Source organism: Tetrao urogallus (assembly GCF_951394365.1).
Source record: "Tetrao urogallus genome assembly, chromosome: 1".
NCBI classification, from domain to species: Eukaryota; Metazoa; Chordata; class Aves; order Galliformes; family Phasianidae; genus Tetrao; species Tetrao urogallus.
Genome location: NC_136813.1, coordinates 144283260 through 144297973, shown reverse-complemented (window position 1 = coordinate 144297973; position 14714 = coordinate 144283260). Strand labels below are relative to the sequence as shown.

At 40.9% G+C, this 14714-nt stretch overlaps 1 protein-coding gene across 1 annotated transcript in view; it reads right to left on the bottom strand.

The window, feature by feature from the left end:
* Positions 1-14714, bottom strand: part of TNRC6B (trinucleotide repeat containing adaptor 6B) — a gene marked incomplete at its 3' end in the record, with an annotated part of 111011 nt that overhangs the window by 27426 nt on the left and 68871 nt on the right. Inside the window, exons 5-8 of the mRNA XM_079534875.1 lie at positions 11118-11139; positions 9182-9526; positions 2717-5050; positions 1689-1847 (exon numbers count right to left, since the gene is read on the bottom strand). Of these exons, the coding sequence (XP_079391001.1) occupies positions 1689-1847; positions 2717-5050; positions 9182-9526; positions 11118-11139 (2860 nt within the window). The remainder of the gene's footprint in view (positions 1-1688; positions 1848-2716; positions 5051-9181; positions 9527-11117; positions 11140-14714) is intronic.

The window sequence follows — 14714 nt, the reverse complement described above, 5'->3', positions numbered from 1 at the left end:
ATACAGGAAACCTATTTTCACAACCTTTTCTGCTCATTTAGTTCTCTTGGGGTTGGTTGGTTTTTTTTTTTGGTCACACCTCACCTCCCACTTCCTTCTTTGGCTCTCAACTGTAATTTTCTTGTCCAGCTGATGCTAGTCTTTATTTCCTCTCTTTACTTTCAATCATAAATTACACCTTTGCAGGCTTTTTGCCCCAATTTCCTTTTCCAGCTTACCCAAGATATGAAATATCTCCCCTTAGTCCACTGAATAATGTGATTTTCTCCTTTGTTCTGTCTGGGTGCCAATTAGAAAGGACTTGATAGAGCATTCACAGTACACAGGAGAATGAAGATCCCAGTTTTTAATGCTGGTGACATACTTTAACAGCCAACGCAGGGAAAACCCCCTGTATTTTGCTCTTCCTGAGGTGAAAACAGCTTATACACAAAGCACATAAACATATGCTGTAGCTTTTTGGTTATGTCACCATATGCAGACCAGCTAAGACAAGCAAGTGACTATTTGTAGTCTTGAAAGACTATTTAAAATATTTAAAAATCCACAGATTTTTTAATGGATTCTTAGTACCTCAGAGGCTCTTATTTTGGCTACACTTAGGTGCCTTTTCACAAAGGAAGGAAGATGATCCATCTAGAAAAATTCTAGCATCCTGAAAAGAGCCAAGTTTGTCTGACAGGTACAAGAAGTACCACGGCCACCCAATAAAGGTTTCAATAGATGTTACTAGAATTTTCCAGTTTTGTTTCATAAATGGCCTAATTGTTTGAGTGTGGGTAAGAGCAAATGACAGAACAGCAAACAATCCTTACACAGCATTTCACCCCAGACAATCACATGCTGTAAGAGTAACTTGTAACTGCAAAATCTTACCACTGGTATAACCACTGAAGTTCAGAAACAGTGAGTATTGTCAGTATTTCCTAATGGAACCTTAATAACCAAAAGTCACAGTCTTTGGCTATAACACTGCTATGCTGTATCAGAGGGAGATTGCTTTGTTTGTCCCATTTTCCTTAAGAGCAGCGAAACAGAAATTCTACCAACAGTTTACATCAGGAATAACTTCCATACAAATCTAACTTGATACAGTAGGATTCTAACTTCAAAGTAATTTTTTTTTTTTAAAAGGCTCAACAGGATCTCATTCATGGAGAAGCATAGCTGCAGGCAGGTAATATCTAGAAATATTCAGCCATTTAGGTTAGGCCACAAGGGGAAGGTCGATTTATGAGTTTTTCACATTCATGCAGCAAGAAAGTCCATTCAAAGGCACTTCACACACCTCTACTGTGAAACGTTTCTATAAACTGCACATTCCTTTTCCTGATGTGATCAGAAAAGGTAATTTACCATGTAACGAGTTTGTACAGTGTGCAGACAGAGAAAAGATGATGTGAGAAAAAGAATTGTTTCCTCGCTCAGATGCTCTAGTGCTTCAACACTTGCACAAATCAAAGCTGTCCGTTTAAGCGCTTAGGTGAAGAACGTCTCCGTTACCTTAAAGGTAAGTATCCAGTCATTGGTAAGCACTTAATCACTCATCCACCAATATCTTACATTACATTCAGCATTGCTTCTAGGCCTCAGATAACAATTCCTCCATGGGTGACCTATATCAAAAAGCCAAACGCTAGAAGTCTCCAGGACCACTGCAAATAAACTAGGATCTGTCCTATACTCACTAGATTTCATGGCATTCGGGGCGTTGGAAGGTGCATTCCCCCAGCCTGTTGTCGATGCTCCTGTATCATCTACTTCACCCCACCCGGGACTGGTTTCATTTGGCTCACCCCAGGCGGACGTACCATTATCTGGAGCAGGCGGAGTGCTTTTGCTCCAGACTGCACAAAGGAGAAAGAGTTTTCATTACAGACCGTTTAGACAACGAACTATTTACTGCAGTGCAGCACCATGTCATTATTCTACTGCATTACGTCTGCTGAAGACTCTGAGGTCTCAATAGTGTGGGTGAAACAGAATCAAAAACTGTTCGTATCAACTGTTCATGGTGGGCTCTGAGCTTCAGGTATGAAAAGAAAGAACATAAGGATGAACAATATTCTTCCCTCAGGTTAAATATGAACCTAACCCTATTTTATCTTCTGGTGAACTTCTTTTACTGAAAGCACCAGACCATTTGGGGTTTTCATATACTGAAGAACAACTAAGAACATAACAGTACACCTCACTTATTTCCAGGCTATGTAGGATTGATTTCTTGATTTTTTTTTTTTTTTTGTAATTACTATTTCAAAGAAGAAAATACTTCGCTAAATATTCTTCATCATACAGTAGAACCAAATTGAGCTAAGAAACTAAACCAGACGCTCATTCAGTGTCAACTGCTATTAACCATGTTTCAAAGCAAACAGTTTTTGACTTAAAACAAATACAGAATTTTTCCCTGTTTCTCTAGTAATTAAATAAAAGTTCTGTAAGAATTCAACCCTTCCCAGATAGAATACTTGCCAGCTAACACTTTTTTTTTTTTTTTTTACTGGCAGGCTGACCGGTCTTCAGATCAAAGTTAAGGCACAATAAGCAAAGGACTATTTGATTCAAATTAATGACACTTGAATTCAGGACCAAACATTCAAGTAAGAAATTTCATTTTCATTATGAAATAATGCTATTAGCTATAGGCTACAAGTGTACCTCTTATGCAGAAGGGTTACGATCATAGAAATTTGCTGAAGAAAGGAACGAGTACCTGATGCTTGTGATTTGCTAGTCATTGGAGTAGGCAGGCTCTGTTCCCGTGGGGCCTGTCCTCCTTGTGAGTTCTTGTCCCACAGGTTCACATTCTTGTAGTTATAACTGCTAGGATCTCCCCACGCTGAAGTGCCATCATCAATATCCATTTTCCGACTGATTGACTGTGGAGAAGGTTCTTCCCAGCCACTAGGCTCCTCGTCTTTGGGGGCAGCTGGTTGTGGTCCGCTGTTCCAGTTTGGGTTCGGAGGTCGCCCATTACTTGGAGTTTGTGGCGGTGGACCCCAGGAACCAGAAGTCTCCTGCTGCTGCTGCTGCTGTTGTTGCTGCTGCTGCTGCTTGTTCCAGGAGTTGGGCTGTCGACCCGTCTCGTTCCACGTTGAATTTCTTTTACAATCGTCCCAACCACCCTTCGAAGCAGAGCCTGTATTTGCACCATTACCCCAAGTTCCAATCTCATTTTGCCCACCTTCACCCCAACCAGATGCTGGCTTATTTCCTGCACTTTCCCAGTTGCTGTTTTTCGCTTGGTCAACTTCCTCTCCCCAACCGTTCTTTCCAGAAGACCATCCTTGATTAGGCTGCCGTCCACCCCACCCCTGATCCTTACTAGAGCTGTCATTCCAAGAAGATGATGATTTCTCTTCTTGTCTTCCCCCTCCCCAATTAGATGAATTGGGGTTCTTATAGTCATTCCATCCTCCAGTATTTTTGGGGTCCTTCCACTCTGTTGGGGTTGAGAGCTCACCCCATCCAGACTTGATTTGATTGCTTTGGCTGGGTACATCGCCCCAGCCCCCTGAGTTCTTTGTCTGTGTGGCAGAGCTCTCCCACCCCTCAGTTCCTTTGTCAGACTTCCCCTCAGGCCGTGGCATCTCTTCAATATCCCATACGGTATCTTGCTTAATTTGTGTTTGGCCCCAGCCAGTGTTTGAAAGCACTCGGGGGTCCAAATCAGTCCTGCTCAGCAAAGTCTGCAAGACTGCCTGGCAATCAGGATGTGTAGGCCTATATGATCGGCGTCCAGAATTGTGACTGTCACTACTTCCTGCTTTGTGGTTGCTTCCAGTGCTTTGACCTCCAACCTCACTTCCTGCAGAGCTGGAAGATCTTCCCCAACAGGGAGCCTGGGAATTGCCTTGGTTTTCAGGAAGAGGGTGGCCTTTTTGATTGTCCCATGCTCCAGTGCTAGAATTTGGTTGGTTTGGACCACTCCATTCTCCAATCTTCAGTTCATCAGACCCAGACAGCTGTTTCCATTCTCCCTGAGAGACCCCAGATGTTAATTTGTTCCCTTCACCCCATTTGCTTTCATTTGCATGCTGAGGGCCAAAGTTCCAAGACCCACCACCCGTAGACCGGTTATTGTTATCCCAAGAATCGCTTCTTGACCCATTAGATTTTTGAACAGAAGCTCCTTTCCAGGAGTCCTCCCTATCCTTTCCATTGTTCCCATGGTTTCCAGAATTGCTCTGTCCAGAGACTGTGTCAGTTCCAGAAGACCCCCTAGCTGTACCCCAAGACCCAACACTCCCAGTCTTTCTTTCTCCAGTGCTTTGTGAAGGGGTGTCAGTGCTCCTGGAAGGGTTCCCCAAGCCCATTTCAAAGGGCATTCCCTTATTCTCCATAGGGTTTGGTGAACTTAAGTTCAAGGAGTTAGTGTTTCCGTTTTTTGGTCCATCAGTGTTATGAATTTGAGCCTGTTCTCTGCCAGAGACAAAGTTAACACCCGCATTTTCCATCTTTGACTGCTGTTCCCTAGAGGTCTGACCTACTGTGCTAATCTGTGCATTGGAGCTACCACTATCAGATTCCGAAGTCCCTTTCCTAGAATTGCCCTCTTGGACCAGTGCTGGCCAAGCAGACGGGTTGCTATTTGGGTTAAAGTTGCTGAAGCCAGAACCAGAACCAATTCTATCTTGTCCAGTCAAGTTCCTCCAATTACTTAGTCCATTGTTACTCTCGGCAGCAGGGTTGGAAGATTGAACAGATTTAGCCTTGGGATCAGATTTCCAGGCCCCAAGATTACATTCATTTCCAGCGCTTCCAGACTGGCACTGGCTTCCTTTTCCTTTGTTACTAGTGGTGCTTCCTGGCAGAGTGTTCTTCTCCAAGCCAGGGTTCGAGGCACTGTTGTTATCGGTGGTGTTTTCGGAAGAAGACTCAGCATCTTTGCTGGCGATACAAGGCCACTCTTCCATGTCAGACCCGTCTACAATCACCTTGTCCCAGATGTGAGTTGGGTTGGCGTTGGTGCCGCTGTTGGAGGAGGCTCCAGGACCCCAAGTGGAATTTGCATAATTTGAAGCAGCAGCACCTCCAATTGTTGAATCTAAGAAGAAAAAAAAAGCATAAAAAAGACCCCAAAAGGCCATTAATATTCAATACTCTCTACAAACACTGAACATCACGTTTTTGACACCACTGACTATTGATTCGATTAATACATTGATCCTATTCTCATGCACATGTCACAAAGTTGCTTAGGAAGAACAAGAAGCTAGAAAACACCATTAAAAATACAGATTAAAAATGCATTTTAAGAAATTCCCCAGAAGCAGTTTGCGGGCGTCTGAATTCATGGTTAAGTCTCTCTGTGTCTTACAGACCAGCTGATTCAAGTTCAACAAAACAACTGCAACTCACTAAATGAACCTGTATGGTCACTACTGGCACTAGTTGTAGACTTCTCAAAAACAGATGAAATCATACTACGTGCATATATATGTGCACACACTTTTGTGCACGCATGTTTGCATAGTCAAGTAGGAGACTACATGATGGAGTTCAAGAAGCATATGGTCTGATTTTTTGGTGATCCCGTGTGGAGCCAGGAGTTGGATTCAGAGGTCCTTATGGGTCACTTCCAACTAAGGATACTCTATGATTCTGTGACCGATTCAACAAAGCAACCAGTATTTCTGACAGTCAGAAAGGTAAAAGATGAAAAACATAAAAGGAATATAAAGCTGAAGCCTTTAGCTTCAAATACATCTTTTTCTAAGTTGATTTTGCTAGCAAAACTTTCTTTACACCCTTACAAAACAAAGAGTTTTCTTTCCCAAAGCTATGCTGAAAAGAGTAAACCAAGAGTCAAACCTACACAAATCATAATTTCTCTGTAGTAGCATGCAAGCTGTATTGAGCATGTAATTATTTCACATTTCTATCACTCTACCACATAAATCACAGTTTGTGGTTTTGTGAGAAACTGAATCAATCTCTCTACCACTAGACAAAAGCTAACAAGATATCAAACATTTCCTCCTCTCTTTTAACTGATCTACTCCAAATTTGCCAAGTCTCACCTCTCATTCGTGACGGTTCCAACAGCCCTTTAATTAAGTCAACCGTATTCACAAACTCAACAGCACACTGTCCACTTCCTGATATGTTAGCTTTTGCTAACATTGCATTGTATAGGGCAACCTCCAAGTCCAATAACTCTTAGAGTCAGTGAAAGAAAATGACAGGAGAAATGACTAGGAAAAGGACCACAATGTCAAGGTATTTGTATACAGTTTTAAAGCACACAAATTAATAGCGCCACAATGAAGCCTATGTCAATGCTAACAGCATAATGCTTGCATATGTACAGACAGTTCTCTCATCAATTTAAGAAGTCAGGCAAGGTTTTCCCTTTCACCCAAAGTTACCTTTGCTCATCTAAATAATTTCATTTCATTTCTACTTCTATGTGCTTCTCTATATAGCGCCATTTACTTTTCTATGCATCCGTAATACAGAAGAACTTGAAACTGCCCACAAATTCTCTGTAATGAAGACTGAACACTCCCTGTTCTACAAACTCGTGCTGAATACTAATAAAGTTATAATGACTTATAAAAACAGTTGATTTTTTAAAGTACATGTGTTATGTACTCAAGAGTGAAGACCAACATTTCTGATTACTATTAGTAATAGTCTGTCTTCATCCATTAACCCTAGGCCACCAAAATCCAACAAATCACACAGTTCCCATGCTCACCCTGTTCCTTCTGTTATTTTAATGTCAATTGCAAACTTAAGAAGAGCAAGGAAGTGCGATTCCATCCTTTTAGTACAGTGAGTAACCTCACCCTTCCCTCCTCACTCTTTTTTTTTTTTTTCCAATTAAAAACGTTTACTTTTAATGATGAAAATAAGGAACTGAAATAAGTGAAAGTACTGAAATGGAATCCAGAAACAAAGATTCAGTTTCGGTGTGAGAGACCATCTGGTGATTCCTGGAGGATACTATGACGACTGAAAGATGTTCACCAATAGAATTTAAGCTTTGTTTTCAAAAAATGTCTTGCACGTTCTGAAGATGACTTGTAGTAGAAAAATGATATACAACCCTCTACCTGACAGCATTGCTACAAGACAGTACTAAGCTTGGCAAACAGAAGTCATCTTTCAGGGGATTAGGGTTTTGTCATCTTACACTGCATTCCAATTCAGGCAGTAAAACATACATGTGAACAAGGATTAGGTCTTGATCTTCTATATTAATAATTGCTCTTGCTGTAGTTGTTCAGTTTTGTTTGTTTTCCCTTGTTTTGTATAGAAGCTGCACTGCTACAGGACAGCAAAATAATAATTTTTTAAAAATGGATCAGTTACTGGCAATCGAAGACTTCACCAACACCACCTATTGCCATTTGGTGAATTTAACAATGAGAAGAACTACCTAAATTATTTTCCCCTTTGGGAATCTGCCCTCTTGCATGCGTTTGTGTGCGTGTGTGATGAGTTCATCATAATACATGGCTGCTTGACAAAGTTAGGTCCAAATCTGACACCCACTTTTGAAACAGCCAGGATCCCAGAAGGAACTGATGACAGGAGAGGCACGGCAATATCATGCTTCCATAAGCAGTTTCCTGAAGCCTTTTAAGTGTGGCACGAACCTTCCTCTTAGACGGCTGCTCATTTCCAGTCCTCTGCCACACCTATTCCCATGTGCTATCATCCGTGTTGCTACTGACAGTCAGTGAGTTCAACTGGGAAATTATCCAGACTGAAATGAGCTTTATACACCAACTTGGGTTAATTTTAATCCAAGTCAGCTCCTCGGCCCAGATACCGTGTTATGGTGCAGAAGTGTATTCGAATAGGGTGAGGCAAGTCTGAAGGGCACAGATCTTCCTTGGCAACACTCCAGACTTGCATAATACTGTGGCCATAAATGTTGCCACAATCAATAAAATACAACCATATAACATAATCTCAGTAATTGAGTTAAAGCTGAAATATGAGAATTCATAAAACTTGAGGTCAGTCTCAAAACCAAATAATAGCTGTTGAACACATAATAATTACACAGAACTTAAGAAGTGTAGAAAACACTTCAAATTGGTTTGAATGAAGCTCAATCAAAATTTTAAAAAACTGCTGTTGGAAGAAATGAGAAATCTTGTGTAGTTTTAGAATGTTTCTCTACCATAATGTCTCCTCTGTCAGCCTATCACTGTGAAGATACACTAATGCTGACATAACGCTTGGATTTTATACCTCAAGTATGAAAACTTCGGGTTGTTTGTTGTGGTGATTTTTTTCCTCACCATTCCTCTTTCAGGTGTGTTTCTCAAAAACAGCCATCTCTCACTGATATATTTTAAAACCAATTAGCTAACATTTTTCTGTTTTAGCTTAAAACTTGCCCACCACTAAATAGGGAACATGAGAGACAATAAGACAAAAAATCTGTCAAACAGTGATTCACTACCAAGGAATTCAAGTGTGGAAGAGGCAAAACAAACTAAATTATTCATTTTCCTAGGAACTTTTCAAATAGAAACAAAACTACCTCACCTCGCTTACTACATTCCTGAGTTTCAAATCAGCTCAGAGTTCATCTTTTTGTGGACTGCAGAGATCTAAAAAGTTTATGCTCTCAATGATGGGTAAAATAACCCACTCTGTTGGGGCTTTCAAAACAGACGTAATGGTAGCATTTTTCCTTTTTTTGACTTTATTTTAAATCCTGATTGTTAGAACTGAAGTGTCCTTGAATACTCAGATCAACTAAGCTTTTCTTTAGATGTCCCAAGTGGACTTTTCTTTTTCTATTATTCTAAGTTAAGAAGGAAATATTACTGTTACTGCAATCCCTCAAGCTACTAAAAAAAAAAATATCAAGAGCAGTCAGTAATATTTCTGTTCTCAATGACAGCTATTAAATGCTACCCATTTATCGCTATGCTTTATTTACCTCGTTGTGGTCCAAAGAGCCCTACAGTACCCAATTCAAACCACTCAAAATATGCGTATCTTTAAAAAAAAAAAAAAAAAAAAAATCACCGTTCTGGTTCCAGACAGTAGTAGAAACTGCATACGATGCTGCTATCAGGAAAGGAAAAGCGTATGCGCTAGAAGAGCAGGAGTCAGCTTTCCAAAATTCTGTCAGAGCACAATTTCAGTGATCCCTTTTCTTAGGAGCGCGCACGCACGTGGACGTAATGTCACCATTCTCACTCACCTGTTGCAGTCCCACTGTCGCTCTGCAGCAGTGCTCCTGTCACTGGTTGTGCGTTGTTGGGGTTTGCTCCTGGTGCTGTCGGGGGAGGAGGCCCTGCTCCACCCCCAAGGAGCATACAGGATGGTGGAGGGGGCTGCCCACGTTTCAGTAACACTTTGTGGTCCTGCTGGCAACGGAATCGCGGCGGCACCTCCCGAGGCATGTAGCGGGCGGCGCTTGGCGGTTGTCCGTTCGGCACTGCCACCCTTTTGGCATTGTTGCCACCATTGACTGGTGGCGATGGAGAGTTGCCAATTGGGCTGGCAGCCACTGGTTGGCTTAAACTTGGTTTCGTCACTTCGGGCACTGAAAAACAGGAAAAATCAAAGTTAGGCAGTCTTCCACTCAAACCTGCGTTAGCTACAAGAGGTCGCTGCAACTCTTTTCTTTTATAGTGCCATTCTTCTCTGATATACCATGCAGCTTCAACCTTACACAAATAAAATTTAATTGGAACTCCGCCCTTGGCAAGCCTCTTGAAGTATCAATTTTTTTTTAAAGTAATGGTGGCAAATGATAACACCCTAGGTCAGGAGAAGTTTTAAAAGATGAACAGTCATACATAACCTTTTTTTCCCCTTCTCTTCCCCATCTTCAACTGGTTTTAGGATTGTTATGCATCACCCTTACTGGAGACCTGAAATCAGATTCTAAGTTTCACTTGCTTTGGCCATTGCTAGAACACAGAGCAAAAGACCCTGGCTCAACAACTGAGAATTAACAAGTCCGAGCACTCTAATCTTCTCTGAAATAAGGCAGTTATATTTGACTCTTATTCAGAAAGCAGTCCTACCTACAGCATTTGTATTGGGCTTGCCTAAAGTTTACCACCTAGTCACCAGATGCTCCTATAAGCAAGGATAAGCTGCTTCTGAAGGCTATTGTGCCTTAGAGAAAAGTAAAAATGCAGACAAATCCTTGAGAAAGCAATACTGTCCAAAACTGCAGGTTGAGGGGGGTGGGGGGGTGGGGTTGTGTCCCCTTCCTAAAACTCTCCCTGTGTTTTTTTAAATACTGCAAAAGAAAATCAGGCATTACCTTAGTCTTGCACCTGTAATAACTCACTAACAGAATCCAAAGAGGAAAATTTAATACATTTCCTATAGCCTCTGCTGGAGACTAATACGAGAAAAGCATGCTCAGCAACCCCTCCCCACCAAAGTGAGCATTATCAGCAAAACTTTTGCTCTTACAAAAGAGAGATCAACACCAGGGAGTCTCTCTCTAGCAGCTGTAAATGCATTATCCCCCACATATTGTTTTGATGAACATTTTCTGACTTCTCTATATAGGTTTCATTGCCCCTAAACCAAAAAAAAAGGTATTGTCAGCTGTAAAACCAAGTACTGTCTTACCTCTTCTCTGCCATTTCTTCTTAACAGCAACTTCCTCACGCAAGTTTTAGAAAAGTGACAAACATACCAGCTAAATAAGCCAAGCATTCAAGATGTTCATTCTTCAGTTCTGCCCTATTTTTTTGGCTTTTAGGTGCTTGGACTTCATTATCCCTTAATTAATTTTCCAGAAACAAGTCTTTTTCGCTCGTTTCAGTACATCATCGCACGCAGTACTTTCCCTGTGTTCCATTCCATTTATATCATAGGTTTCAGTTTTCAGTTACTCATCTAAAACCTTTGTAAATTTGAAAGTTGGGCTAAATATTTTAGCTGGCCTATTTTATCTACATCCACCATTTTCACTTCTAGTATTCTGGTGCTGACAAAATGGACAGTTTCAGTTTCTCCATTTTAATCCTCTTAGCTTTTTCTCTCTTCCTAATGCTCATTTTGAGTACTTCATCTCAAATCATAACTCCCTTTTCTAACAGCTTTGATCAAAACCAAGTTTGGACTCAAGTCAATAAAAATACTCTTCAGGATTAAACAAAGACTCTTACCTTTGGTTTTTTGATCTGTGACCTGCAAAGTAAGAGCAAGAATGTAAACAGAGTTGTAAGAACCTCAAAACAAACATTCAGCAGGCTGCACTAAATCATGAATTTATAAGCACAAAATCGGTATAAGCTGAAAGAAAATAATCAGCTGATCAACTGCAAGCATCAGAACAATTTATGTCTTATATAGAAATTGTTAAGAACAACAGTTTCTGGAATACCTTTGCCTCACAGAAAATTATCTGGCATAAACAGTGATTACTGTATTCTTCATTGTTAGTATTCACCCTCTTTCTCTTGCCAAACACCTACTTGTGAAGCATGAATAAGCTCAACGCTAATTTGTGAAGCACAAATAAACCTGAGCTATATACTATTACAGCTTCTTCAGACTGTGCACATTAAGCATTACAGATAAACTGTAATAAATCCTACCCTCTATGCAAGTATACCTACAGTAGACTGTTGGGGCTAGCAACAGAATTCCCCCAGGGTCGCTGTATGTGAGAGTACCAATCTGTCTCTGCCACCTTCCCTTTCACTTTTCGCACAGCATCCTCCCCAGGGTGACAGGAGGTTCACTGTTTCAATTACAAAAAGTACCAGAAATACCTATAAAGCACCAGGCTTCAACAGCACTTGAATGCAAGCAGTTGGTTACTGAAGTGAGCCATCATGCTGGCCAATGCACTCAATGTGGTTTTTTGCTGTACTTTTACATTCTTACAGCATAGCAGATTTCAAGCTACAGCAGACACAAACATATCACTGGCATATTCTGCGGAATCATGTGAATTGTAGCATGTTTTGATCCTGTCGATCATGAGCTCCACTACACAATAAAGGAAAAACCCTAAAGATCATCATGTGTCAGGCTCTATGACACCTGTTCTGAAAAAGAAATTGCTGAGCTAGTCCATAATTCTGGAAAGCACACAGGGACAGTATAGAATAATGAAAGCACAAGTAAAAAGCAGTTTATTGTCTAAGCCAACCAAGCCAGAACCCTTTTGTATGGTAAAGAATAAAAAGACAAACTGTCCTGAATTGCTGTGACATCATTTACTTCACAAAAGTGAGGAGTGTAATATGCAAAGTGAAATATTCACTAAAATATAAACCAAACTCAAACATCCTAACTTCAGATTTATGCAACTCTTCTAAGAAACCAACAATGCACCTGTACCAAAAATGCGTCCATACTGTGCCAGATGTCAGTTTTCACTTCTTTTAGGAAACATCCCACGTGTGCGAAGCCGGATCTGCCTCTAGAGCAGCTAAAATTCTGTTAAGCACTTAGGTGACTGTAACGCTTTGTTACTAAAGGAAGGTGAAATGGAATAAAAGAATTCATGAAACCAAAGTTGTAATGCTGATAGGTTCCCTATGGTAAGAGCAAACACCTTCTGTAAATAACTTGTCTGCTTGGAAGAACACCACTTCACCAGATGTTCAAAAAATCCTAAATTATAACCACTGTTTTAGATTAAAAAAAACACTTCTGCCTATGCTACATCCATAGTCAAAACTATCTGGTTTTGTCATTTCTCAGATCCAGAATACAGAAGCTGAGAAAGTGACTGCGTGTCTCAGACTTACAGCCGTCATCTCTCTGTGGGAAACCTGGGAGCACTGGCAGGACGGGGCCAATCTCAGCCTTCTGACAAGCTACCAAACAGCCCCTGGGACACAAACCACAGGAATTCAGTCTATGAATCTGCTTGCATAACCTTTGCTGATTTTCATCTTTTTCTTTCGTTAAGTTTCTGAAGATCCAGACAGAAACAGCTGTTTCATGTTATACAAACCCTATCTGAAAGAGCCATCCCCCAAATCACTGCTGGTTTTTTGGTGATCACTACTGCAATCACTAAGAACGGACACACACATTTATGTTCTGCCTATATTCCCAGCTGTCTTCAAGTACTACTCCCACACTTGGTCTCCAGGAGATTAACTTATTTTCAGTGTTTACCTTTTCCCAGATTTTGGCAAAATATCTTAACATGCAATCACAGCAAGTAACTCGGTAGATGAGGGACCACACAGGAAAGCTGGCAAATCTCCTTTGTATTCAAAGTACTGACTCCTCTGTAAACACACTCAGCACTGCTATCAACACTATCAGTACAACCTTTCCAAGTTTTTGTTGTGTGGAGTATTAGCATGTAATTCTCAAATCACTACTCTTTACTCACAAGCCTCTGCCCCTCCTGGTTCCTACATGGCTGAAAACACACCATCTATTTTTATTTTCTACTTCAACATAAAACAGCAGCAACACTGAAGGAAAAAGACAGATGCTGAAGAAACCTTATTCTGTAGCTACTGATTTTTCTGCAGTATTATTGGGGATGCATCATTGTGACACTGACTAAGGACAACAGAAATACACTAAGTTTATCTGCACCAGTTTTAAAGTGGTACACTTAAATTGGTGGGGAAAAAAAAACAGACTTAAATAAAAGCTCCCAACAAACTAAAATCTAACCGACGCTGCAGAACCAGTATCAGCTGTTCTTAACACAAAGCTACCTAACCTAACAGCAGAAGAGTAACACCGAGAATCTGAAGTAACTGAAAAACAAGGACTACTGAAAGTAAAGCACTCTGCTTTCAATCTCACAGTACTGTTGAGGTTGGGAAGCACAGCCTCTGGAGATGTGGCACTACTACTCTGTAGTAGCTCTCCCTCAACCTGTGGGTCCCAGCTCAAAGCAAATTACCAAACCCAAGTTGCTCGGGGCCACGTCCAACTTGTTTCTGAGCATCTCCAAAGAACCACAACTTCTCCAGCAAACCTGTTCTAGTGGTTGCCCATTCACACACGCTCACAAAAATATCCTCCTATGATTAAGCAGAATTTCTTCTATTTCAATTTGCGCTCCCCTCCTCACGTCCTGTCTTGTGCACAACTGAGAAGAGCCTGGCTGCATCTTCTTTCGTCCCTCCCACCAAATATCTACACATGCTCCCCCGTGCCTCCTCTTCCCCAGGTTGAGCAGTTCCAGCTCACTCGGCCTCTCTTCATTTGTCAGGTACTCCAGTCCCTCCATCACCTCTGGGGCCCTTTGCTGATTCCACTCAAGGATCCTTACAGCCATCTTGGACTGGGATGCCCAAAACAAGACGGAGAGGACTTAAGCACATACAAAATCGCAAGAGATGCTGAGTTCACACTTCAGGTTAATCTCTAGAATGACCTCCTACATTTTTAACAAAAAGGAGCACTTCCAAACAAACCAAGTGTTCAAACTCATCCATTGAGCATAAACACTTTACAGTGATTCTTCCAGAATCTCCACTTCAACGGAAGTGTTACTGGGCAGAGAAAATGTAAAACATAAACCATATGTAGCAAACAATAAAAGCAACTTGTACGGAAATATTTCACATAACCTTTTTTAAGAATCTGTAGCATTCCCATCTCCAGAACACCTTCAAACACTGCGAAATGCACATACTGAGTGCCCATATTCAGCAACATTAATTAAATATTTCTTATCACAAAACTGATTACTTTTTCTTTGCCTGACAAACCAAAGAAAAAAATATCAAAGTTTACTAAAAACTGAAGTTCAAGACAAATAATGCAGAAAA